Below are 22,501 nucleotides of genomic sequence, written 5' to 3' on the forward strand. Positions count from 1 at the left end.
GCTTATTGCTTTTCTATGCCGCATAATTGCTGACTTCTTTCACACATTCGCACACATCATTGGAGCGGGCTGAGCTGGGTTGTACTGGTCTGGTCAGGAAGGGACCGATTTGGGTGGGACCAAGCATGTTTGTTCTTGGACAAGGCGCATAAATCATAGGGGGCTGCCGCAGAGCCCCGAAATTTATGCTTGGTTGCATTTTTGATGTCCGGGACCTAGGATGAGGACGAGGACGGGGACTGATTAAATGCTCGCCCAGTGGGCAGGGAAGATAAGAGTGGTTGGGTGCGCTGTGGCAGTCAGAACAAATCAAGAGAAAAGCTTTCGGAAAGCCTATTTCAATTCTGAGCTGTCGGATGCCTACACTCGCTATCTCTATTTTGGCATTGAACTCCAATGGAGTGAACATAGTGTTTTTCAGATAGCTTTGCGCCTCATAGCGGGTTGCATGGCTACGTCATGGCCACCAAGGTTACCATCGCTTGCTAGCCAAACAAGTTGTCCCAGCAACGCGAATCGAATTCAGTTCCCCCCGTCGTATCACTCATTGTAGCTCAAATCGTGGTTCAGGATATAGATTCCAGACACGTCTTACACCTCTTTACACCTTATTAACTAGTTCCCTTTAAGAAGGATGCCCTGCTTTTCCGCCTCCAATGTGCGATTCGTCAGTGCAGAATCCCAGGTGCAACAAAAGTGCAATGAGCTGAGAGCCAGGGCACGAGCCCAAACGGCAGCCTATCGCCCGCCCCCTGGTGGGTTCCGCCCACCCTTTGGGTCCTTCAGGAGACCACTGTGTGACCAGTCGGCAGCCTATGACCAGAAACAACTAAAGCGCAATGAACGCGATCGAAAGCGCAATCAGGGCACAAAACAGGTGGTGCTCCATGCCGGGGAGCTTCGTCGTCTCAAGGATCAGGGAAAACTAGAAACCGTAAGCGAGAAACTGCAGAGAATTGAGCAGCAGGAGGAAAAGCACCGCAGGCAGCTGCAGATGGTTGAGGAGACGCGACGGCGTTTCAAGTCCATCGATGAGGCTAAGGGGGTGGGCGCGTCGGAGGGCAGAACCACCTTGCTCAGCGAGGTCCTGGAGGAGAAGCAGTCTGTGCTTAGCCGCGCTTTTCTTGCCCGCCAAGAGCAAGAACAGGAGGTGAAGCAGATAAACCGCATGATTCTCGACGCAAAATGCAAAGCTGTGCGGGAAGCGCAGATCCATGAGAAGCACCTTTTATCCAAGGCGCTGCGCGAGGACGATGAACGACTGGCACGTATGGTCAACGAACGGGCCCAGAAAGCGCTGACCGAAGAGGATCAGCGCGAGCGACTGGAGGTGGAGAAGCGGAACCGCTACGCGCAGGAGATTCGGCAGCAGCTCTCGGAACGCGAGAACGTGCGCTACTTGGAAGCCAAGCGGGTGGCCGACGAAGCCAAGGACATTCGACGCGCCACCGAGCTCTTGCGTAGCCAGGAGGAGCAGCAACGGGCCTTTGCCCAACTGCGCAAGCAAAGGTTCCGGGAGGAGCTCCAGCGCATCCGGGACATGTCCAACGTCTTTAAGGCGATGCTAAGCGAACAGGAAAGATTGGCTGAACTGCGTGTAACCGCCTACATGCGCGATAAGCAGGAGAAGGAGCGCCAGCTAAAGGAAATGCAGCGATTGGCCAAAAAAGAGTTCGAGCGCCGCCAGCAGCGCATCTTCACGGTAGCTGCCGAAGCCATGGAGACGCGCCACACCAACGACGAGCTGAAGTATCTGAAGGAGCGGGACCGCGTGGAGCGCGAGTACCGCCAACGGGAAAAGGAAGCGGCCATAGCGCGTCGCGAGGCTGAGCGGGACCTGCTCGAAGCACGGGCTCAGCAGGCCCAGGAGATGAAGCAGCGCCTGGCTCTGGAGATCGCCCACGCCGGAGAGGAGTTCGCCAAGGTCATGGATCGGATGCGCGAGGAGGAGGAGAAGCAGAAGGTCATGGATCGTCAGCGGGACGCTCAGCGGCAGGTGTACCGCCAGGACCTGCGCCAGCAGATGACAGACAAACAGTCGGAGCGTCGTCGTCTGGCCGAGCTGGAAGCCGTAAGAGTGCAGAAGTGGCTGGATCAAGAGAAGCAGCGGGACGCCAACATCCAGCAGGTGATCAGCGCTAAGATCGCGACTATGCGCGAGAATTGCCTACCGGAAAAGTATCTGCGGGAGGTGGAAAAGCAGTTGAAGAACATCCAAAGCTCCCGCAACCGGATCCGCTGAGGAAATTCTTAACTCCCACGCGGTTGCCTATTGTCGGGCGCTCTTGGAATGCCGGTAGTGGGGTACATGTTGCACCTCGAAGTATGCTATTAGTTCTAGTACTGAAAGGTTTCAAAATAAAATACACTTAATAGATGGAGTGCTGTTTCCAGCAAGCAAGAATGCGTTTCATGGCTGGGTAGGTAGGCACTACTACAAAGATCTAAGAGGTTCGAACTTCGAAGTTCGAAGCCGATTCACAGCCCAAAAGTATGCCGTTAAATTGACAGCGAAAAGTAAATGGCGAATCGAAATCAAAGAAGCGCCTTGATAACGAAGCGACATTGTTGCGCGTGCGGTAGAAGAGTCCGCCCACACATCACGCTAATTTCCAACTATGTAGGCGTTTAGTCCACCTCCCCCCAGCAACCCACTTTCCCCGCGGGTGGGCACAAACAATTACGGGTGAGCGGGAATGGGGTGGGGAAAAACTACAGCCTGGGTGCCATGGAAAAAGTGGTAGCCAACTTTTGGCTACAATAAAATTTTATCATGCCACACACATACGCTGAGCGTACACAAGCAAACAATGGAAAGAAGACGAAGACGAGAAGATAAAGATGAAGATGGAGCTGGAGCTCCAGCTTGAGTGGAGATGCCACCGCTAGCGACAACGGCAACGACCAACTCTTGTGCATGGTTCAATTATCGTATTTCATGATTCGTTAAATTTTCGCATACGCCAAAAAAATACCCAAGATACGCCTCCACCCCCCACCCCACACCCACATACAGCCACCCAACAGGCTGCAGGCGAGAAACAGGTTTCCCCTGACAACCATAGAGATTCCTACCTACGACATGTCGGGGACCCGCAGAGGGCTATGGGGGTGAGCCTGAACGAGAACCTGGGCTTGGGATTGCCTGCCACTCGCATATGGCAGTAATAATTCCAATGACAATAAACGTTGTCGTATTTACAAGTACCAACACACACGCGCACACACACACACACCCTGACGTGAATTGATGAGAAAAGTTTTGAGGAAATGTCAATAGAGAAGCGGAGACAAACTATGCTCCGATGTACGAGGGAGTCTGCACAAACCGTGGTACAAGTACTGAAAATCCGGAGGAAACCTTCTAGGTTTCCTACGCCACACTGTGGGTAAAATAATTATCGTCTTGTTGCTGGCATTATTCGGCCTTTCAGGTAAATATTCTATGCATTTAAAAGGAACCTGATTGTATCAGGCGCATAAGTTTTAACTTGGAAAAGAGTATAATTAATGTAATCTAAGCTAGATTCCTTACAAAATGTTTCTGCTCACTAATTTATCTGGATCTGAACTCACTCAGTTTCGAATTTACTTATATCTTCCAAAGCTTAATAAGCCATATCCCACGGTGCCTGTCGCGGCATCTTTGGCATTTATAAATATCGTGCTGGGCAAAAAGGTAAAAGCCAAAATATCGATATTGTAATTGGAAAAAAGTACGACGCAGCTGCCTTAGTGTGCACTGCATTCCCCGGCACTCCTCGGCATCGCTCCTCCGCCGTTTTACTCCCATCAAAATTTATCTACAAGATTGCACACAATTGTTTTGTATTAGCAGATTGATTCCATTCCTCAGTTCGCTCCAGTTCGGGCTGCCTTCCCTGGGCACTCAATAGTTCGGTAGTGGAGGGTAGGGATGAGCTACCTCCGATATGTGTGCTTAAAAATAAATTGCTCGGCTTTAGTTCTGCGTTTTGTTCCTATGGCTTTTTCTTTGTAGTTGCGGCTTGGTGTTTCTGCCACAGCCGCAGAAGCTCTTTCCCTTTTCATTTCCTCTCTGTTATACTCTAGGTAGTTCAAAGCGGCGCAAGACAGATGAGCAAAGTGGTTTCGGTATCTGTGTCCGTATCTACATCTGCAGAAAGAGCTTCCTCCATATCTAGGTGACTGGGTAATGGGTCTCAATTGCGCCTCAAACTTACGGCATCAGTCGTGCGTCCGTTTGCATATCAATACGCGGTATGAGCGGAAAAACGAAATTGAAAATGGAAAATCAATATAAATGAGGAAGCCGCTTGATTGGTCCGCTGCGGAGGTGTCGCTACAAAATGGATTTGTGGGGGTCACCGACAGGAAACTGCGCATCGGGCAGCAGACCGAGCACAAAAATAGCGAATTATAAATAGACGGAACTCGGCTTAATTTGACATGGCAAATCAATGGAAATCAATGGGGAAAATGGTCTTAAATTGAACACCGCAATCAAGGAGTGTCGCCAAGGGGTATTGATTGATAGCCTGCCGATGCTATCTGCTCCATCTGAAGACCCTCTTCGCCCCTTAACGCTCTAATCCGACCGATAAGGAGGAGCGTGCACCTGCCGAAGGTGGCGCCTACTTGCCCCGTCTTGTCTTTCCAAAGACCATTCCATTAGTTGAGCCCTGCGAATATAAGACTTTGTGACTATTCCCCCAGGTATGTGGGTGAACGACTGTGCGATTATGAAATAAATGTGTCCGATTAGATACGCGACACGCTTGGGACATATTCATTTAGTCGGGCCAAGAATGTTTATTTTCGTTTTCTTCGATGTGAAATGTGTTGTTCTAGGGGTATTATGACCACAATTACATATTTATTTATCTTTCTATCTGATAGGTGGCCTTATCAAGCCTTTGTTTATGGACAATCTAGCCTTCTTCAGCAAAGGGGTTTCCTGGAAATGTGGTGCGCTGGAAGCCCCGCCGAATCGGAATGTTGAGGAGCCAAACCTAAAAATTTCACCTCGTAAATCACTTGGGCAATAAACATTTATTCAGCCTGTAGAGCAAACACTTAGAGTAAGCCTTAAAATCTGTCGGTAGCCAAACATAATTAACATAAAACAAATAACAAAATTAAACTCAACATAATTGATTTGTTCATAAATCCCGCTCCTCGCCTCCAGCCTCGCAAGCGAGGGTTTCCCGAGTCTGTGCAGCCATAAGCGCGGCATTTATTATTATTTATTATTTTTATGCACTATCAGCCGCAAAGCGCAGCAGTCGGCGTCGCTGCCAGAGATTGTCGCAGCTGTTTGGGGCCTGGAGCTGGAGCTCCATGTTGGCGGGCTGGCCACATCAAAAGCAGCAGCGACGACTGCGACGTGAGTGGGGTATTGTTTACAAACAACCAAGTGGCTAGCGCAGAGCCAGTAGCTTCGCCGAGATACTGCGGCTCAATCCGGCCTTGCAATATCAGCGGCAGATTCTTTTGGCGAGATACTCGCGCATGGCCAAAATTCTCATGATCACCATCGAGCAACCAGCCGTCGAAGGCCGAATCGATTTCCCGGATTGGCAGCGGAGTTGCACAACCGATCGATCGCTTTGGATTTCGAAAATCGCCAGAGGAGAGTGGGGGGGGGTGGACAGTGGCATATCAGGTAAAATGTGCGCCGCGCGCTTATCACATATTTCTGTTTGTTTCGATTTCTAAATGGAAAAATAGTCGAAATAGCAGCCGCCAGGCGATAAGCCTGATTATTTCCCATACGCCACATTTCCAGCTTAGTGTCTCAGACGACGTGGGTCAGATCGGCGACCGGTGTGGCATGGCGCGACATTTGCGGCTTGTACACCTCTTTGTTGTCGTCCTCGTCCTCTGCGTGCGAATCCTGCGAGTCCTGAGAGTCGTGCGATTCCTCGGAGTCCCTGGAGTCCTCTACATCCGAGTCCTGGATGTCCTCCAGTGGCGTAGTGGTGGTCATTGAAGCAGAGGCAGCTGCTCCCAAAAAGTGGACCTTAGCCGAGGCCGTCGAGTTATTGTTGTCCGCCATTAGTTGGTGGTGCAGGTGGTGGCTATAGTTTAAGGAGGGCGGGATTCTGGCGGTGCTGCTGGTCCGAAACCGCAACAGGTCACCTACGTAGGCTGCTGTGATGGCGGCATAGGTCACTCCAAGAAGGCCGCCGGCCAGGACGTCCGACCAGTGGTGCCAGTAGTCGGCCACGCGGCTCAGGGAAACGCAGAGGGCAGCCATGAGGAGCACGAACTGCAGGACGTGCCGCAGGACTCGCACTCCGCCTCGTCCCCGCCACACCCCGTGTACGTAGAGGGCCAGCAGGACCATCGAATAGAAGCTAAGGCTGCTGTGGGCACTTGGGAAGCTGACGTGCAGCTCTCGGATTTGTCGCGTGGAGAGGTTGTGGTTGGAGCAGTGGAACTGCTCCACGAAAAGCTCAGCGTTCTGGGGGTCCGAGCAGGTGCTGCCATCATCGAGGCGCGGCTGGCAACCTTGGAAGAAGTGTGGCCTCAGCCGCCCGACAGCGTGCTTTGCCAGCTCGGTTGTTAGGTAGGTGGCTATAAAGCCGAAGCTGAAGGTGGCCTCCGCGCGCCACAGATTGCGGAAGTAGAGCCTGGTGCGGAAGCGCTTGCAGATCCGCATGATCTCCACCACGGCCACGAAGAGCATTGGAAGCAGGAGCATCATGAGCAGCAGCATCGGCACAGTGATCGTGCAGTCCTTGTAGGGATACCGGATGCTCAGATCGGAGCAAAAAAACCCCCTCTTGAATGTGTGCATGACTTCTGTGGCTATTCGGCTATTTTAATGTGAGCTATGTGTTTCAGCCGCGTTCTTATCGCGTGGGTTCGAGCCAATCCATCGACACTTGGCACTGGTTTTTGTGACAGTACATTTGTTTCTGCTTTTCACGCCCAGTATCTGTGGCCATTCGTTTATTCGTTTCACTTATTTTTCGGTTGTCACACAAATTGCGCACTTAGTCGAGCGTTGTATATTGCGATTTTCGCTTTCGAAAAAAGCGCGCACGACTTCTCAGGCCGGGTTCAAAGGCGATTTTCTTTGCGGGAAATTAGCGAATTACGGCTAACAGCCGTCAGTCAGCTGGCCGTCGCTCTGCACCGCCTTCCGCAGACCGTGAACCAATGGCAGCGGGCCCAGCAAACACGAACTTCCCGCTTTGTCCGCACTCCGTTTCGATGTCTTTGGGGCTCTGGGCCGCTCTGACGCTTTGTTTGGGATCGGCGCTGAATGTGCCTAGCTCGCTGCTAGTGACTACAACTGCGACCGCGGCTGCGACTGCAACTGCGACCGAGAAGGCGACTGAGAAGGCGACGATCGCTGCCGAGCTGCCGGTAGCGACTGCCCCGCGACTTCGAAGCAGCCGTTCGCCTCTGGCCCGCTGGAGTGTCTGCGCTCCGAGCTCCGCGCTCTACGGTCTTCTGTCTCCGGTCTACGGTCTACGGTCTTCGGAACGGAGAACCCAAACAAAGTTGCGTCTGAGAGACGGCCCACCGCGGCGAAGGTTTCCAGCGCTGTGTGCGATTCGCATTGATATTGGATTTCAATGGTACTTGTACTCCTCCTTATCACGACCGCGCTGCTCTCAGCTCGCAGCTCGCACGTACGCTGTGAAAAATTTTGTAAGGTTGGATTTCATAGGAAAATCCGAGCAGCTTAGATGAGCGTATTAAAGAATGTCCTTCTTCTGAATTGAGATATACAATTATTTTAACAAACTGAGGCTCAACAAATTAACAAAAAAAAATCTTTAAAGCTATTTACATTATTTTATTAAATAAAATGGACGTTCAATCGATTTATTTTGCATTTTGTACTTCCTTGTACCTTATTTAGTGTTCGGTATAATCGTTATCATCATTTCCATTTTTAAAGTTTGGACTTCTTATTTCCTCGCTTAGTGTAATTGATTTTAGCGGTTTTTATACTATCTAAATTGGTATCTGTTTAGGACTTGTTTATAAAGTTAAATTCCAGTGTACGCCTGTTCAGACCTTCTACTCTTTTCGCCTGTTGGCTTTGGCACGAATGTTACTAATGAGGAAACTATTGAATTGTTTCAAGGTTTGCTCTGCTTAGTTTGCTTAGGCTTGTTTGCCTGCGACTTGCCGTTTGCGCATAATGAAAGAGTTGCATTTGAGTCGCTGGAAATGTGGACGCCGAGGCGTATGGATGCTGACGGAAGATGGCAGATGGAAGTGAAGAGTGGCAGTGTGTTGGAGCTCCTTCGGCTGGTGTGGTCATAGGAGTAGGTCATTCCGACGAGACTTAAAACGGCTTGCTGCTCCGCTGCGTGCCTTTGAAGCATTTGTATTGATGTAGGTCGTTGCTCGGACCCCAATGAGTAAACGGACCTGGGCGGAGTGGACGCGGCAGTAATGGAGGCGAGGGCCAGCACTAGCCAGACCCATACTCCGAGTGTTGAAGCTGGAACTGAGGCTGGAGCCGCAGTGCATAAACTGCAGCCAGTTTATGGCCACTTTGTATTTGCACTACGAATCGGACTTCTTTATGGCAATTTTCAACTGCTCAATTTGCATCGAAATTGCTGTGCTTGCAACTATTTGCTGTTAATTTATGCTAATTTCGGAGTCCCACTGAAAGGAAATTACCCCAAGAGTTCGCCGGACAATGGCCACGGATATGAAAATATACAAGTCAGCCCAATAAGCTATTGAAGGGGACATAGGAATTTAAATATCAATTTATTTCCATTGTATTTACAGTTTGTCCTTAATTTGAAAAGCAGAAGGCAGAAAATATAGTTGCTAAGCATAGATAAATACATAGCAAATTAGTTTTTTAACAAACGAAAATAAAACAAGAGATACAGTCGAGTTCTCCGACTATCAGATACCCGTTACTCCTGAAGTGGAAGTGGGAGCAAGAAATTTTTACATTTTACTGGCATATTGATAGAAAAAGGAAGAAAAGTATTATATGAAAAACAAATTTAAAAACGTTTTAGAAGGGTGAGCGTAACAGCTTGTGGGCGTTAGAGTGGGCGTGGCAAGCAATCGATAAAAATTTACATGACAAATACAAAACTAAAAATATCACAACATTTCCCAAAAGTGTGGCAGTTGCAGTTTTTGACGGTTTGTGAACGGTAGAGTGGGAGTGGCAACATGGGTCAATTTGCGCTGCGTCTATGTCTCTAGAAACTGTATGCCTAATCTCAACCTTTAATGGTTCATGAGATCTTGACTTTCATACGGAAAGACGGACAGGGCCAGATCGACTCGACTATTGATGATGATCAAGAATATTATATACAATATAGGGTCGGAAACGCTTTCTTCTACCTGTTACAAACTTTTCAACAAATCGAGTATACCCTTTTAGTCTATGAGGAACGGGTATATCAAAAGAACGCTATAGTCAAGTTAAATGACTATTAGATACCCGGTAATTTAAAAAAACATTTATATTTCAAAAATTATATTTGGGTGTTAGTGGGCGTTACCACTTCTAACGGCCCAAATGATTTCGCTTGAATTTTGTAGATTTTAAAACATAGTTTCAGGTAAGCGCAATCGAGCCTCTGAGCGATGGCCATAGGGAGGTAATGTGGTTAGCTATTGTAGATTGATTTCGTTACGTAACACAGAAGAGTAACCACTTAGTGGGGCTTACTGTAAGCTGATCTGTGCAAAAATCGCACCACCAGATCCGCCCCTTTTCCCAATCATCGAATTGCAAAGTCGTATCAATGAACGACCGCAGCACGCGCCAAAAACCGGTACTCATGATCACTATTAAAACCAACACGACTTCTCCGAGAAGCTGATGGTCTGATCGTAAGGTTTCTGGTTTTTTATGGCAGTGGGATCTCCTTTAGTGACACCTTCGACTGCGGCGACACTAAATCAAAATTTATTATTGACATAATTCGCTAAATACGCAGATCCAGGGGTAATCGTAGATTACACAACCCACGCGATTTTCTGGGAACAAGTAAATAGTCTCTACGCCTCAGACTAAGGTAAACAAGAAAATCTGACTCGGCATATGTACGGATAGGTTTCGGGTTTTGCGAACTAAAGAAGCACATCCTGTCCAACAACAAAATGAAAACTGCTGAGCCACATTTTTCCAAATCAGTGCTCTTTTTCCATGCTCTTGCAATTCTCCAAGCCACCTTACCGTCGCTGATAAGAAAAGTGTAAGAATTGGCTCGGCAAGGTGTGAGCGGGAAAACGCGATGCCAAGCTGATAGGGAATCGGACGCAAGTGGGCGGGAGTGCTGCGACGCAATATGCAATGAGGAACTCAGGCCGATCCAATCCGATAAAGACTCCGCAATGCCCCTCCCGAGGGAAGCACTTGGCATTGACATTCCGCGATTAGCATGGGGAAATCGGTTTGCGTTGCGACAATAGACTGCTGTTGACACTACAACGCCAACGCCAATGCCAAGAGTTATAATGGGTTTGCGGACCCTAGTTTTTTTTCTCCACGGGGAGCCGATAGGCAAAGTGTTGGATGTCCAACGGCAGTTAGGTAAACACATCGAGGAAGCTAAAGCTTCGACAGGAAGTGCGATTCATCAGACAGGTGACGAACTGCTTTAAGCTGCCACCAATAAGTGGGGGCGAATAACCAGACCTAACATTTCCAGATCGGCTCGATGAGGGAGCAATAATAACTTGCCGCAAGTCCCCTCAAGATTGCGAACCTATCCCAATGCCAAGTTTTCTGTGGATTGAGCAATTTAATCGAGATCGACTTGAATTGATTTTAATTCCTTGCACGTGCAATGCACCCAAGCGATTGAGATCCATAAACCCATTTTGCAGAATTCTCGCACTGATTAACCATTTATAACCGAACTACCAGTAATTACTCATGATTTGATTTGAGTGACGCCATTGCATAAGTACCATTGATTCAGTACGTTTTCGTTTAAACAGAATCTTTTGAAGATATTATGCTTTTTTTAATGCTCTAAGCATCTGATTTAGTTGAAATTGGTAAGCGTTTACAAGCACAAGATTTAGCATTTTCTAGGTAAAACCAGACAGAACGCTGAACTCAAGTTCCTCGACTATTAGATACCTGTTACTCAGCAAGAGGTAGTACGAGAAAGAAGTTGCTGTTTTTTTGGTATATCGAATGACACTTTTCAAAAGTAAGGCAATGTGTGAGATGGGAATAGCCATATCGGCTCGGCTAGTGATAATCATCAAGGATGTATACACTTCTACATTCAACGAATCTTTTACCTTATGAGTAACGGGTATAAGAAGTTTTAAATGCTGTGATCGGATACCCTTCCGACTTGTTGACCATAAAATATTGGTTTAAGCCATATTTACCTCACATTTTAATTACCTATGAATTACCAAAATCTGAAATGACAAAGTTAGGTTTTTATTCGCATTCCAATCACATTGTTATAATGACTAAATTACCAGACAAGTACGAAAAGTGCCTTTTTATAAACGCCGAATTATGTTTGAAGCTCGGTGTTAATTTTATAAGCTAACGAGCCGCATCGCGCTCCGTTTTTGGCCCACTCCAGCCCTGTCTGTTGGCCGTTTCAATTAGCAATCCAGTAATGATCAGCACTGAAGAGAATCTCAAAGCAAGCCAGCTTCCTCTCGTTAATTGCCGATCGAGTAAAGCTTTAAGCTTGTGCCATACGTCACACCAGAGAAGCGTTAAAGCCACCTGAAGAATGCACATCCAATTGGACGACGTCACAGAACAGGTGCGGATTCACCTGCAACCATCAAGCAACCGAGCCCCGTTCCCCTCCCTGTTCTGCGGTGCGCTCCAATCCGCGGAACGGTGAGTCACTAGCCGAGAAATGCCTAAAAGTGAAAATTCCCAGCTTCAACCAAGCCCAGCTCAGCGCCAATCGATGGGCGACTCATACTCGTTGGAGCAATTAACCAGCGGCAGGCCAAAATTACCACACTTGAGTGGTGCCCGTTGTGGGTCCAGTGGGTTTTCAGCCTTTCTTGTGCCTGTTCCACTTGCTGCCCACTAGGAAATTATGCACACGCACCAAAAAGAGCGAAATCTGCGGCGAAAGGCGAGAACCGACTGCTCCCTCCAAAGAAACCAGTTTGCAGCTTACCACCTCTCTTCTGGCGAAGTCTTATCTTTTCGCCAAGATTTTCTCCTGGCTCATGAGCAATAAGTGAAACCAGTTCCCCGATCTGGGTAAACAATGGAGTGCGGAGTGGGTGTAAGACCCGAGATCTGTTTATTTTTGCACCGATTGTAAATGAAATATGAGTGTGAAGGCTTGCGTTTTCCTCATGAAATATGAGTGCTTAAGGAGTTTACATATCTGGTGGCACTGCACCGCGAGAATTTTCGCAACCCACCTAGAACTCTAGTGCCCTTTGTGTGTCAATTAGTCAAATGTTTTCCCGTGCTGTCGGCGCAATGGAAGATTGACTCGCTTGTAATTAAGAAAAGCAAGCAGCCATCAAATGTTTATGGCATGTCGGTGGATGGGAAGCTCCGCCGTTGCCCGGCAACACCAACAACACCAACAACACCAAAAACAAAAACACCAATAACAGCAGCAGCTGTTCGAAAAGACTCACGCACCAGCCAACGGACCGCAAGTTGCTGCGAGAGAGAGGCCCCAGAAATCACGGTCAGGTTGGGCGACTCACCAGCCACTCTCGGTTAGTAAAGCGCTGTTTGCCAGTCGGTCGAGTCGAGTCGAGTCGATAGTCGATAGTCGTTCTGCTGCACGGGCTATACGTGAATCCCAGTCATGTCCAAGTACTCAAAGCTGGCCCGCGGGATTTGCGACCTGCTGATCTGGGCGGCCCTCAGCGTAGCCTGTGTGCTGCTCCACAAGATGGGGCGTCCCTTCCGGCGCGGCTTCTTCTGTGGCGACGAGTCCCTTAGCTATCCGAGCCGCGACGCCACCATCGGCTCCAAGGCGATCATCGCCATTGTTCTCGGAGTGCCCACCGCCGTGATTGCAGTGGTAGAGTTGTTTAGGCAGCTGCCCGGAGGCCCGCTTAGGGAGGCGGACGGCAAGCGGCATAGCTGTCGGATCGCCCACCGCCTGGGCGTCCTGTACCGCCAGGCCATGTTCTACCTATACGGCCTGTCCATGGTCACGTTCACCACGATGCTAACGAAGCTGTGCATCGGACGCCTGCGACCGCACTTCTTCGCCGTGTGCCAGCCTATGCTACCGAACGGAAGCGGCTGCCAGGACGCCCAGAATCTGGGCCGCTACATCGACAGTTTCACGTGCAGCAACGCCAACATGACCGACTACCAGTTCAAACAGCTCCACCAGTCCTTCCCCAGCGGCCACGCTAGCATGGCCATGTATGCTATGATCTACCTGGCCATTTACCTGCAGGCGGCGCTCAGTACGCGCGTCACCAAGCTGCTGAAGCATCTGCTGCAGTTCCTCTTCGTTATGTTCGGCTGGTACGTCTCGCTGACCAGGATCATTGACTACTACCACCACTGGAGCGACGTCTTAGCGGGGGCGGCACTGGGCGTGGTTTTCGCCTGGCTTACGAGTGCCTACGTGGCCGACTTGTTTGCCGGCAAGCGCTGGCCGAAGGCTGGCTACTCCGCCAACACGCTGCGCAAGCCGCAAGTCTCCCCGAAGAGCTCCACCAAGTCGCAGGCAGGAGGGTCCACGTCCGGGGCGGGTCAGCCGCCCTCTCTGCCGGCCTATACCTTTGGAACGCTGCCCTATCTGGCGGCACATCCCGCCCAGGCGCAGGCGCAGTACGCCCAGCCCTATCACAACTACGGCTACGTGCCCTGAGCTCATTGCCGGATTCCATTAGCTAAACCTAGCTTAGAAATGCCCACAAACATACACACACTCACAAACTAAGTTTGCACAGAATTCCTGTTTTGTTGTCTGTATTCTAGCGAAATAAATATTTTCAAGTCCGATACGAACATCCATCTCGTTTCAGTCGGTGGTATGGCGCATCGAAAATTGGCTAATGGCCTGGTAGAATAGAAGGGTTTATCGATTGACACATGATGCTGACCTCGCATACTTTCGAATCTTCATCTTACAATTGAGGAGATATTCGGAGTTTGGGCTTACCTAAAAAGAAAAAAGAACAGAGGGGCTTTTATTTAAATTCTGAAATTCACATTCCGATGATATTACACTAGATATATTCTGGGGAATAAAAAAATTCAATATTAAATAGGTTGCTAAATTTACAGCTACTCTTGCTTTTGTTTAAAATGTCACAAAAAGAAAGATCTCGCCGGCTCTCCTGGGCAATCAAAGAAAATAATATTTGCTAATTTTGAAAATGTAAATTAGCTTTATTTAAATACGTACATATAAACAAACATGAAGACATTAATTGCGAATCTAATTATAGTCGTATATAATTAAGGCTAAAGGGGTATGCTTTGTGTGGGTTGAGATAATCCGCAAGAAATAAAGTTAATTTAGCTTAGTAACTTAATAAAGAAAACAAAACTTGCATTAGATCCTTGAAAACTTATTTTGATTTTGGAATATTGTAAAATATCAACAAGAATTTAAAGACCCCCACAAATTTAAGTCAATGCTTGAAAAGACCAAAAGATTTGGAATAGGGCTAACTTTTTCCGATTGTAGAATAAATTTAAAGAGTCTTAGCATACTTGACCATTCGATAGCCAAATGAGACCCACCACCCGATCGGGGGGAAAAGCAACACAAAGGTTTGTGAAACAAGTTTACATGTTTGGTAATCTTAAACACCGCTGGACTGATAGAAATGCAAATGAGCTCGAACCAGGTCGAATGAATCCGATGGCTTCGACTCGCTCAATCTTCAGTGTTAAAATGTGCGGCAATCCGAACACGCGTCTCCTCTCCCGGCTGGTCATTGACTTCCTGATTCTCTTAGGGATCTATGGAGCAGCCTTAGTGGTGCTGCCCTTGCAGCTGTCCACTGCACAACGGGGATTCCACTGCAGCGATAGCAGCCTGAAGTATCCCTATCATCAGCCCTGGCTGACGAAAGTCCACCTTACGATCGCAGTGGTGGCCCTGCCCGCCTTGTCTGTGCTCGTGGTGGAGATGCTCTCGGCCGCTGTGGTGCCCAGCTCCATGGAGCTGAAGCAGCGCTTTGTCTTCGTCGGGGTCCGCATCCCCAGATTCATCAGCGAGTGCTACAAGGCCATTGGCGTCTACCTATTTGGTCTGGGCCTGACCTTGGTGGCGGTTCGCCTGACTAAGCACTCGACGGGCCGACTGAGGCCCTACTTTTTTGATGTCTGCCAGCCGACGTGGGGCGAGGAGGGCGGCGAAAGCTGCTCCGACCTGACCGCGGAGAACTCCACATTCTATCTCGAAAGCTTCAGCTGCACGGAGTTCGCCGCCCCGCTGGATCTGCTCGCCCTGGTGCGCCACTCCTTCCCCAGCGGGTTCGTGTCCACCACTTGCTACGCCATGGGCTTTCTGATTTTCTATGCCCAGGCCAGACTTTTTGCTCCATGGCTGCGATTAGTGCGAGCCTCCCTACAACTGGCATGTGGCTCGCTGGCCTTGATGGTTTGTTGGGAGCGCATCTCCACCTACCAGAACCACCTAACGGATGTGGCAGCGGGAGCTGCTCTCGGTGGGTGGATGGCCTTTTTTGCAACGGTCCATGTGGCCCACCTATTTGTGGAGGTGCGAGTGAAACGCCGTCCAATGCCAAGAAATGAACAGATCTACGGCTATGCGGGGTACTACACCAGAGCCACTTACGGCTACTGATGTTCAATGAGTTGGCTTTTCTAGAATTAGCTATTTTAATAAAAGTATTTTTACGTATGATGCAACTAGTTTCTGTTTGGTTTATGGGGTGTATTGTTTTAGTTAATTGGATTTTAATAGAACTTAATGTTTTATCACGATGCCGGGAAAAGAACATTATAAACACATTATAAACATTCTAGCACCGATACATTTATATATTTTTTTACGTCCAATACTAAACGATTAGATAAAGTCGAATGGGCTTAAACGTTTTTTAAGAATTGACCTAGTAGTGATGCAAAGTGGGGTTTACTAAAAACAAGTTCGCTAATATTTCGGTCAAGCGAATCAAATGAAATTTACCTACTTGGCTTATGTCCAAACTCTAAATGGAGCTGGACTTAAATGTTAAACGTATTATCAAACTTTTTCAGATCGAGCCTATCCCAATTCGGTAAACAACTTTCAAGTGCATCTGGAATACTCAGATTCGACATAGCCGAGTTCCGAACCCTTCGCCGCTTACGATCCACTCATCGAGTGGTTGGCGATCGCCACCTTCTGATAAGGGAGCTGACCAGCGTGCACAGCCGCCTCTCTCTGTCGCTGCCTTAAGGGGGCTTCTCCCTCTCTTCTGATACGTTCGCCGGTACGAGAAACGCTCTATAGATTTGTTTACAAAGTCTGGTTTCATTCAGTCGCAAGCGAGAAGCGGCGCCTAGAAGTTTGCAGATCGGTGTTGAACGAGTTCCAGAAGTCGGTTGTGAGCGTCGTTAAACAATTAATTTGCCGGAAAGGTGAATAATTACTTAATTATACGGCGCAGTACGTCATAGTGGCAATGAAAACAGAAACGTGATGACATATAATCAAGCAGCAATCGTAAAGGACCCTTGAAAAGTGTAATAGTTAACTAGCTTAAAGTTCACAGGACACTTTAAAGTACCAGCATGCCGTACTAAAAAAACTATCTCCATCTCCGCGTAAGCGCCATGGTGGAGCCGTTGTCCGAACTCCAACAAGATCCAACAAGCATACGGTTCAAATAAATATGCTCAGTATGGGTAGTGGTATTTGTGGGAGGGGCAGAGATGCATACTCACCGAGGCAGGCCGCCTTAATTCAATCAAATGTCGCTTATTCATTCAATTAAAGGTCGCGCCATTTGACGTCCCACTATGAATGCGACTGTGAATACAAATATCGAAGCGAGTGAGTGTGCCCGAAGCCAAGACGGCGACTCTGGGGATGATTTGGTCCGCTTTGACTGTTTTCCATTTTTTAATGTAATTGACAGTTAAACTTTGTGCACATGTTCAGCAGACACACCCCCTTTCCCTGCTCCCAACAGGGATTTCATACAGATCAGAAGATCAGAAATGGAAGCAGAAGAGGGGCCACAATGAGGGCCATTCTTGGGCGGAGATTAGCGAGTGTTCGAGTACGGCGCTCCATCCAAGCGGAGCTGACAGTCTACGTTCCCGATAATGCAAATCTTGCGAAGACGCGCCTATTCATCGGCTGGCTGCCCTAGCACAATAGAATGCCATTTAATGAGTAAGATGTTAGTCACTCCTTAAGAGCTGATTGTTGACCCGGTCTTATCGATGCTCTGACGCTCCGTCGAAGCTACCAAGGTAGAAACCCTTAACAAATATCAACTAGATACCGACAGAGCAAGTGAGCAATCTCAAAAGACGCTGAATTGCAATGATCAGGCACTAAAGAAGCTTTCGCGACTATCATGCACACTCGAATTTATCTTATCAAACTGATCTTGAGCTTGTTTGAGCAGTACACTGGGCAGAATCGGGGTCAATGGGGATCTTATTTATACCTATTAAGATTTATTATATTAACTTTCAAATTAAGGCTTAGTGATCCTCCCCTTAATTAATATTCATTCTGGACTAAATAATTTTAATCTATCCGATGTTTTATTTCAGTGTGTCTAATCTGGACAAATGAAGAACCGCAGCAATAATTAGATCCCTGTAGACGGCTAACTACTATAAAATAGGCCATAAACAAACAGCTCTGACGCAGAGAATTGATAAACAGGAGAGCGCTGGGGAGCCAAAAACAATGCCGAATATCGGGAGAGTGCCGCCTACTAAATGAGCGTTAAATTAAAAGAACGTTACCCAAACGACGCCAACTCAGTCAGCCACTGACAACGAACCCGACGAAACCACCGACCCGGCGGGAAAAAAACCAAACGAATCGAAAAGCTAATTACCAGCGGGTAGAAAGGCCATTTGGAATATTAAATAATTAAGCCAGTGAAATGCGCGACGCGCCCGAAGATCAGTCCGTAGCAGTCTCGATGCCGACATCTGTATCCGTCTCTGCCGTCGGCTCCACGGGACCGCCATCTGAACGCCGGATGACGCAGCGCCTTCTCTTGGAGCTCTTGGTGGTGGTGGTGCTCGTCATTCCCATCTGCGTGTACGAGTTCGCAGTGGATCCCGTGCGACGCGGCTTCTTCTGCGACGACGAGAGCATCAGCTATCCGTTCCAGGACAACACCATCACGCCTGTGATGCTCGGCCTGATCGTGGGCCTTCTGCCGGTCCTTGTCCTTGTGGTGGTGGAGTACGTAAGCCACCTGCGCGCCGGAGAAATCTCGGCCACGGTGGACCTGCTTGGCTGGAGGGTGTCCACGTGGTACGTGGAGCTGGGCCGCCAGTCCACCTACTTCTGCTTTGGCCTTCTGCTCACCTTCGACGCCACCGAGGTGGGCAAATACACCATTGGACGCCTGAGACCGCACTTCCTGGCCGTTTGCCAGCCGCAGATGGCGGATGGGAGCATGTGCTCCGATCCGGTTAACCAGCACCGCTACGTGGAGAACTACGAGTGCGTAGGCGAGGGCTTCACCGTGGAGGACGTGCGCCAGGCCCGCCTCAGCTTTCCAAGCGGGCACTCTAGTATGGCTTTCTACGCCATGATTTATGTGGCGCTCTACCTGCAACGGAAGATCACCTGGCGGGGATCGAAGCTGACCCGGCACTTTGTGCAGTTCGCGATGGTGATGGTAGCCTGGTACACGGCCCTCAGTCGCGTGATGGACCATTGGCACCACTGGTCCGACGTTCTTTCTGGATCGCTACTTGGTGTGACCGGCGCTCTAATTACCGCCCACTATATAGCAAGGATGTTCGACGACGGGGCAAGCAACATTCTAAGCGTAGGTCTGAGGAGGGAAGACACAGCAGCCACGCTTCAGGAGGAGGTCTGCCCCACCACACCCCCGCCGTACTCCGCGAACAACAGCTTCAGCGAGGAACAGTACTGCTCGAAGGTGTAGGGCGGGGAACATACTTTCGAGGCAATGTAAATTCGAAACATTCCAAAGGTAGCAATAAAGATTAGTTGAACTTTCAGTACGAATTAAATCTGTAGTAGTTGTAGAGCATAGTAACTATATAGAGGTCACCCATATTTATGTATGGCTCATGTGAGTCTGTTCCTGCAATCTCATCTAAGTATAAGTCATAGTATTATTAACTGTATGTATTTTAATTGGTACTCTTAAAATAAATAAGTATTATGAATGTAGCGCACTGCGTTGATCAGGCAGATTCCATTGTAGGCTTACTCGCTTATTTGTTCTGAGTACACATTATTTCACATTTAGACGATCACTTACAGTTGTGAGCACGTAAATAGTAAGTTCTTTCAGCTTAAAATACAGTTCCAGCGGTTCAATCTTTAAAATTGGAACTTTGCTACTTTACATGAAAACAAGTTATTACACATTATGAAACGGTTTCTTCAGTTTCCGCTTAAAACTATTTTTTGGTGACTAATTTATCTATCATGTCTATTTTTGTGTGTACCCCTTCATTCCCTTATGACATACACATTTCTCGACGATTATTATTGCTTACGTAGTTTTTGAAATAAAATATGTTTTAAGACTTGAAAATGTTTTATTAAGCATTTCTTCAAACAAAAATATGTTAGTAGTTACTTATGCATGTTGTAAAATAGCAAACTATTCTTACGACCTCATATGTTGTCATTTTTTACTTGGGCTTTCATTGACCCGATTTTCGCACAGTGTGTCATACCTGACTGCATTGGCTACTGGTAACGTTTGGAATGTGTGTTGGCCATTACTCATCAACGATTTTGATAATTTTGATGATTTTGTGCTGCGTCAGAGGTGCGCAGCACTATATACATAAGTCGAAGAGGTCAGCTTCTGCCGAAATACTCTACAACGATCGTGAGAATTCACATACAATTTGATTCAATTGAAGATCCTAACCCATGAATCCGGCGATATTAATCTGATCTGAATGAACCCCTGACCCAGCAATTAATAAAGGTGGAAGAGAACCGCAGAGAGGGCTTGGGCGGAGCTTTTCGAGAGCTTTTAGGGGCTTTCTCTAACTGCGGCCTACGTAAGCCAGAGATTTCGGATCCGCAGTAAACAGCAACTCGCGTGTTTTGCGCAAATTACTTCAAGGCCAGACTGGGAGAGGGTAGTGGTTATAGCGCCAGCACGTGCGTGGCAACAGGCTGATAAGTGATAAGGCCTCAGAACAGCTAGATCGGCCGATGGTGCGTACTTTGTTTTTCGACCCAGTGTTTCCATAGAACGAGAAATACATATTTGCGACGTCAGCCCAAGCCCCTTTCTGGCTGAGGCTTAATAATACCATAATACAATCAGCGGCAACAGTACGAATTGTTTAATAATAATCCGAGGTGATTGCGTCCAAGCCCAGATTGCTGGGGGCTGATGTCCGACTTCAACTCAATTTACTAGTCAGTGACTACTGAACCGTTGAATCGATCGCACGGAACGCGGATCGAGCATTTAAAATGAGCTCCAGTTTAAGACTCCGCCCCCCCATCCGCCTCTTGGTGGACTTGGTCCTGTTGGGTCTACTTATTGTCCTGGTGGAGAACTTCGGCCGCATTTGGGGTCCTCTGACGAAGCGTGGTTTCTTCTGTGATGACGAGTCCTTGATGTATCCATACCGCGAAAACACAGTGAGCCCCATGCTGCTTCACTGGCTGGGACTGTATCTTCCGCTGATCAGTCTTGTCGTCCTTGAGAGCTTTCTCAGCCACCGGAAAGACATTGCTTCCTGGGGAACACTATGGCCGGTGTACAATACCGTGCGCTGGTTCCTTTACGGCTACGTATTCAACGACCTACTCAAGGGAATCGGAAAGCAGGCAATCGGGCGACTGAGGCCCCACTTCTTCGCAGTGTGCAGTCCACATTTTCTGGACGGCACTAGCTGCTCAGATGCGTCGCATAGAGGTGCTCTGAAATACCACACAGACTACGAGTGCCAGCCCAATCTTTCCCAAGCCACCGAGGAAATGCTTCGGGACGTAAACGTGTCCTTTCCCAGCGGCCACTCCGCCATGGCCTTCTATGGCCTGGTGTTTGTGGCACTGCACCTGCGCCGCCGCCGCTGGCCGCTGTCTGGATCCCTGCTCAGTCCTGTTCTGCAGCTGGCCTGCGTGGCTCTCGCCTGGTTCGTGGCCATCAGCCGGGTCATGGACTACAAACACCACTGGTCGGATGTTGCGGCCGGATCGCTGTTGGGTGCCGGCAGCGCCTTTGCGGTTTCTCAGGCTGCCGCGAACGAGGAGCTACAATGGAGGTGCCAGAACTCACTGGCAAATGCGAAGCAGGTGGCTGCAGTGGTCGATGGGGCCGCAGTCAAAGAGGGCCAACAGATGCCGCATGATTTGTCTCTGGTTACGTGCCAGATCTCTAATTAGTCGTAGTTTCGTTTTAGCTGCAGCACTGGTAGTTTAAGGTTGACAATAAAGCTAGTGACAAGAGAAGCGCGATAGTTGTTCTTGTGGTTGAAGGGGTAAAAATGGGGTGGAAACATTATAGAAGCCGGACCAATTAATGCGCATATCGTGCCGATTCAGTTAAAACTAGAAACATCAAGATTAATCAAAGGGTTGATGGAACTGAAAAACAGCGATTAGCTAAGCAGCTGCATCGCCAACAAATATGTTTCTATATCAGTAGCACTTGTGGTTTTTCCCATAACAATTCAATTTACAAACTTCTAAGCTACCATCTCATGAAAAGTTTTATTTACTCGCTAAAATCGTAAGTAACGTAAATGGTGGCTACCTTAAAAATGCTAAAGGTGTGCCAATATTTGGACGCATTGACTGGCACTAATAAGAGACAGGCTTGTGTTAATCTTACCGGGGATTTTTTATCGGCTTCTTTAGCAGGGTACGCGAATAGATTTCTGAGAAATCCGTGATTTGAAGGTCCAACAGTTTTTTAAACCACACTAAACCTATCTCTTCGAAGAGACGTATTTAAAAACACCGTAAGAAATTTAGAAGTTAAGCTGAATAAACTTTTGATTGCCTTTGTTGTTGCGCTGACAACGTGCTAGAAATTAGCGGCTCCTTCAGTTTCATTACCAGCGAGTTTTCGATCGACGTAACCGCAGTCAACAAGTCCAAGGACCACCACCCAATCCCAATTCAAGTCTCAATCAGGGTCGTGCTGAAGGGGAGCATGAATAAATTTTTAGCAGCAGCGCGTAAATTGGGAAAAACACCCTGAGCCATATCCGCCGAAACTGCGCCACTGATGATGATTTTCCACACCTGGAGCCAGCCAAATCCGAGGTCGGATTTGCGACCTGGATCACTCCGCACACCCTCATCAGGTGGGCCAAAGGCGCCTGGGCCGCAGCTTAATTGGCTCATTTATTTTAATGGCAAAGAAAATGCTGGGAAATTGTGGTTTTTTTCCACGCCTCTCTGAC

The 22,501-nt window shown here is 48.2% G+C and overlaps 6 protein-coding genes across 8 annotated transcripts in view; 5 read left to right on the forward strand and 1 right to left on the reverse strand.

Moving 5' to 3' along the window:
• The window catches only part of LOC120448827 (putative phosphatidate phosphatase), an 82,336-nt gene that overhangs the window by 39,670 nt on the left and 20,165 nt on the right, over window positions 1-22,501 (forward strand). Inside the window, exons 1-2 of one of the 3 annotated variants that reach the window (XM_039631026.2) lie at window positions 16,499-16,519; window positions 17,669-19,108. In XM_039631026.2, coding sequence (XP_039486960.1) covers window positions 18,010-19,032 — 1,023 coding nt within the window. In that variant the 5' untranslated portion in view covers window positions 16,499-16,519; window positions 17,669-18,009 and the 3' untranslated portion in view covers window positions 19,033-19,108. Of the gene's footprint in view, window positions 1-16,498; window positions 16,520-17,668; window positions 19,109-22,501 lie in introns of those variants that run through there. The other 2 variants (XM_039631025.1, XM_039631024.1) reach the window with 2 other exon arrangements.
• Window positions 446-2,833, forward strand: LOC120448824 (cilia- and flagella-associated protein 45). Its single transcript, XM_039631022.1, has one exon. The coding sequence runs from the start codon at window positions 635-637 to the stop codon at window positions 2,240-2,242; it is 1,608 nt and encodes a 535-aa protein (XP_039486956.1). The 5' UTR covers window positions 446-634; the 3' UTR covers window positions 2,243-2,833.
• On the reverse strand, window positions 5,013-7,382 carry LOC120448828 (putative phosphatidate phosphatase). The gene has a single exon (XM_039631028.2). It carries the CDS (start codon window positions 6,779-6,781, stop codon window positions 5,777-5,779), a length of 1,005 nt encoding a protein of 334 aa, XP_039486962.1. The 5' UTR covers window positions 6,782-7,382; the 3' UTR covers window positions 5,013-5,776.
• Window positions 12,260-13,927, forward strand: LOC120448825 (putative phosphatidate phosphatase). Its single transcript, XM_039631023.2, has one exon. The coding sequence runs from the start codon at window positions 12,762-12,764 to the stop codon at window positions 13,785-13,787; it is 1,026 nt and encodes a 341-aa protein (XP_039486957.1). The 5' UTR covers window positions 12,260-12,761; the 3' UTR covers window positions 13,788-13,927.
• Window positions 14,756-15,793, forward strand: LOC120448829 (putative phosphatidate phosphatase). The gene has a single exon (XM_039631029.2). It carries the CDS (start codon window positions 14,781-14,783, stop codon window positions 15,738-15,740), a length of 960 nt encoding a protein of 319 aa, XP_039486963.1. The 5' UTR covers window positions 14,756-14,780; the 3' UTR covers window positions 15,741-15,793.
• Window positions 20,454-21,542, forward strand: LOC120448830 (putative phosphatidate phosphatase). Its single transcript, XM_039631030.2, has one exon. The coding sequence runs from the start codon at window positions 20,559-20,561 to the stop codon at window positions 21,474-21,476; it is 918 nt and encodes a 305-aa protein (XP_039486964.1). The 5' UTR covers window positions 20,454-20,558; the 3' UTR covers window positions 21,477-21,542.

The sequence above is a fragment of the Drosophila santomea genome, chromosome 3L, assembly GCF_016746245.2.
Source record: "Drosophila santomea strain STO CAGO 1482 chromosome 3L, Prin_Dsan_1.1, whole genome shotgun sequence".
Taxonomy (NCBI): Eukaryota; Metazoa; Arthropoda; class Insecta; order Diptera; family Drosophilidae; genus Drosophila; species Drosophila santomea.

Excerpts from the sequence above, each read along its gene's own strand:
- LOC120448830 (XM_039631030.2), top strand. The coding sequence starts at position 20,559 with ATGAGCTCCAGTTTAAGACTCCGCCCCCCCATCCGCCTCTTGGTGGAC.
- LOC120448825 (XM_039631023.2), top strand. The coding sequence starts at position 12,762 with ATGTCCAAGTACTCAAAGCTGGCCCGCGGGATTTGCGACCTGCTGATC.
- LOC120448829 (XM_039631029.2), top strand. The coding sequence starts at position 14,781 with ATGAATCCGATGGCTTCGACTCGCTCAATCTTCAGTGTTAAAATGTGC.
- LOC120448828 (XM_039631028.2), bottom strand. The coding sequence starts at position 6,781 with ATGCACACATTCAAGAGGGGGTTTTTTTGCTCCGATCTGAGCATCCGG.
- LOC120448824 (XM_039631022.1), top strand. The coding sequence starts at position 635 with ATGCCCTGCTTTTCCGCCTCCAATGTGCGATTCGTCAGTGCAGAATCC.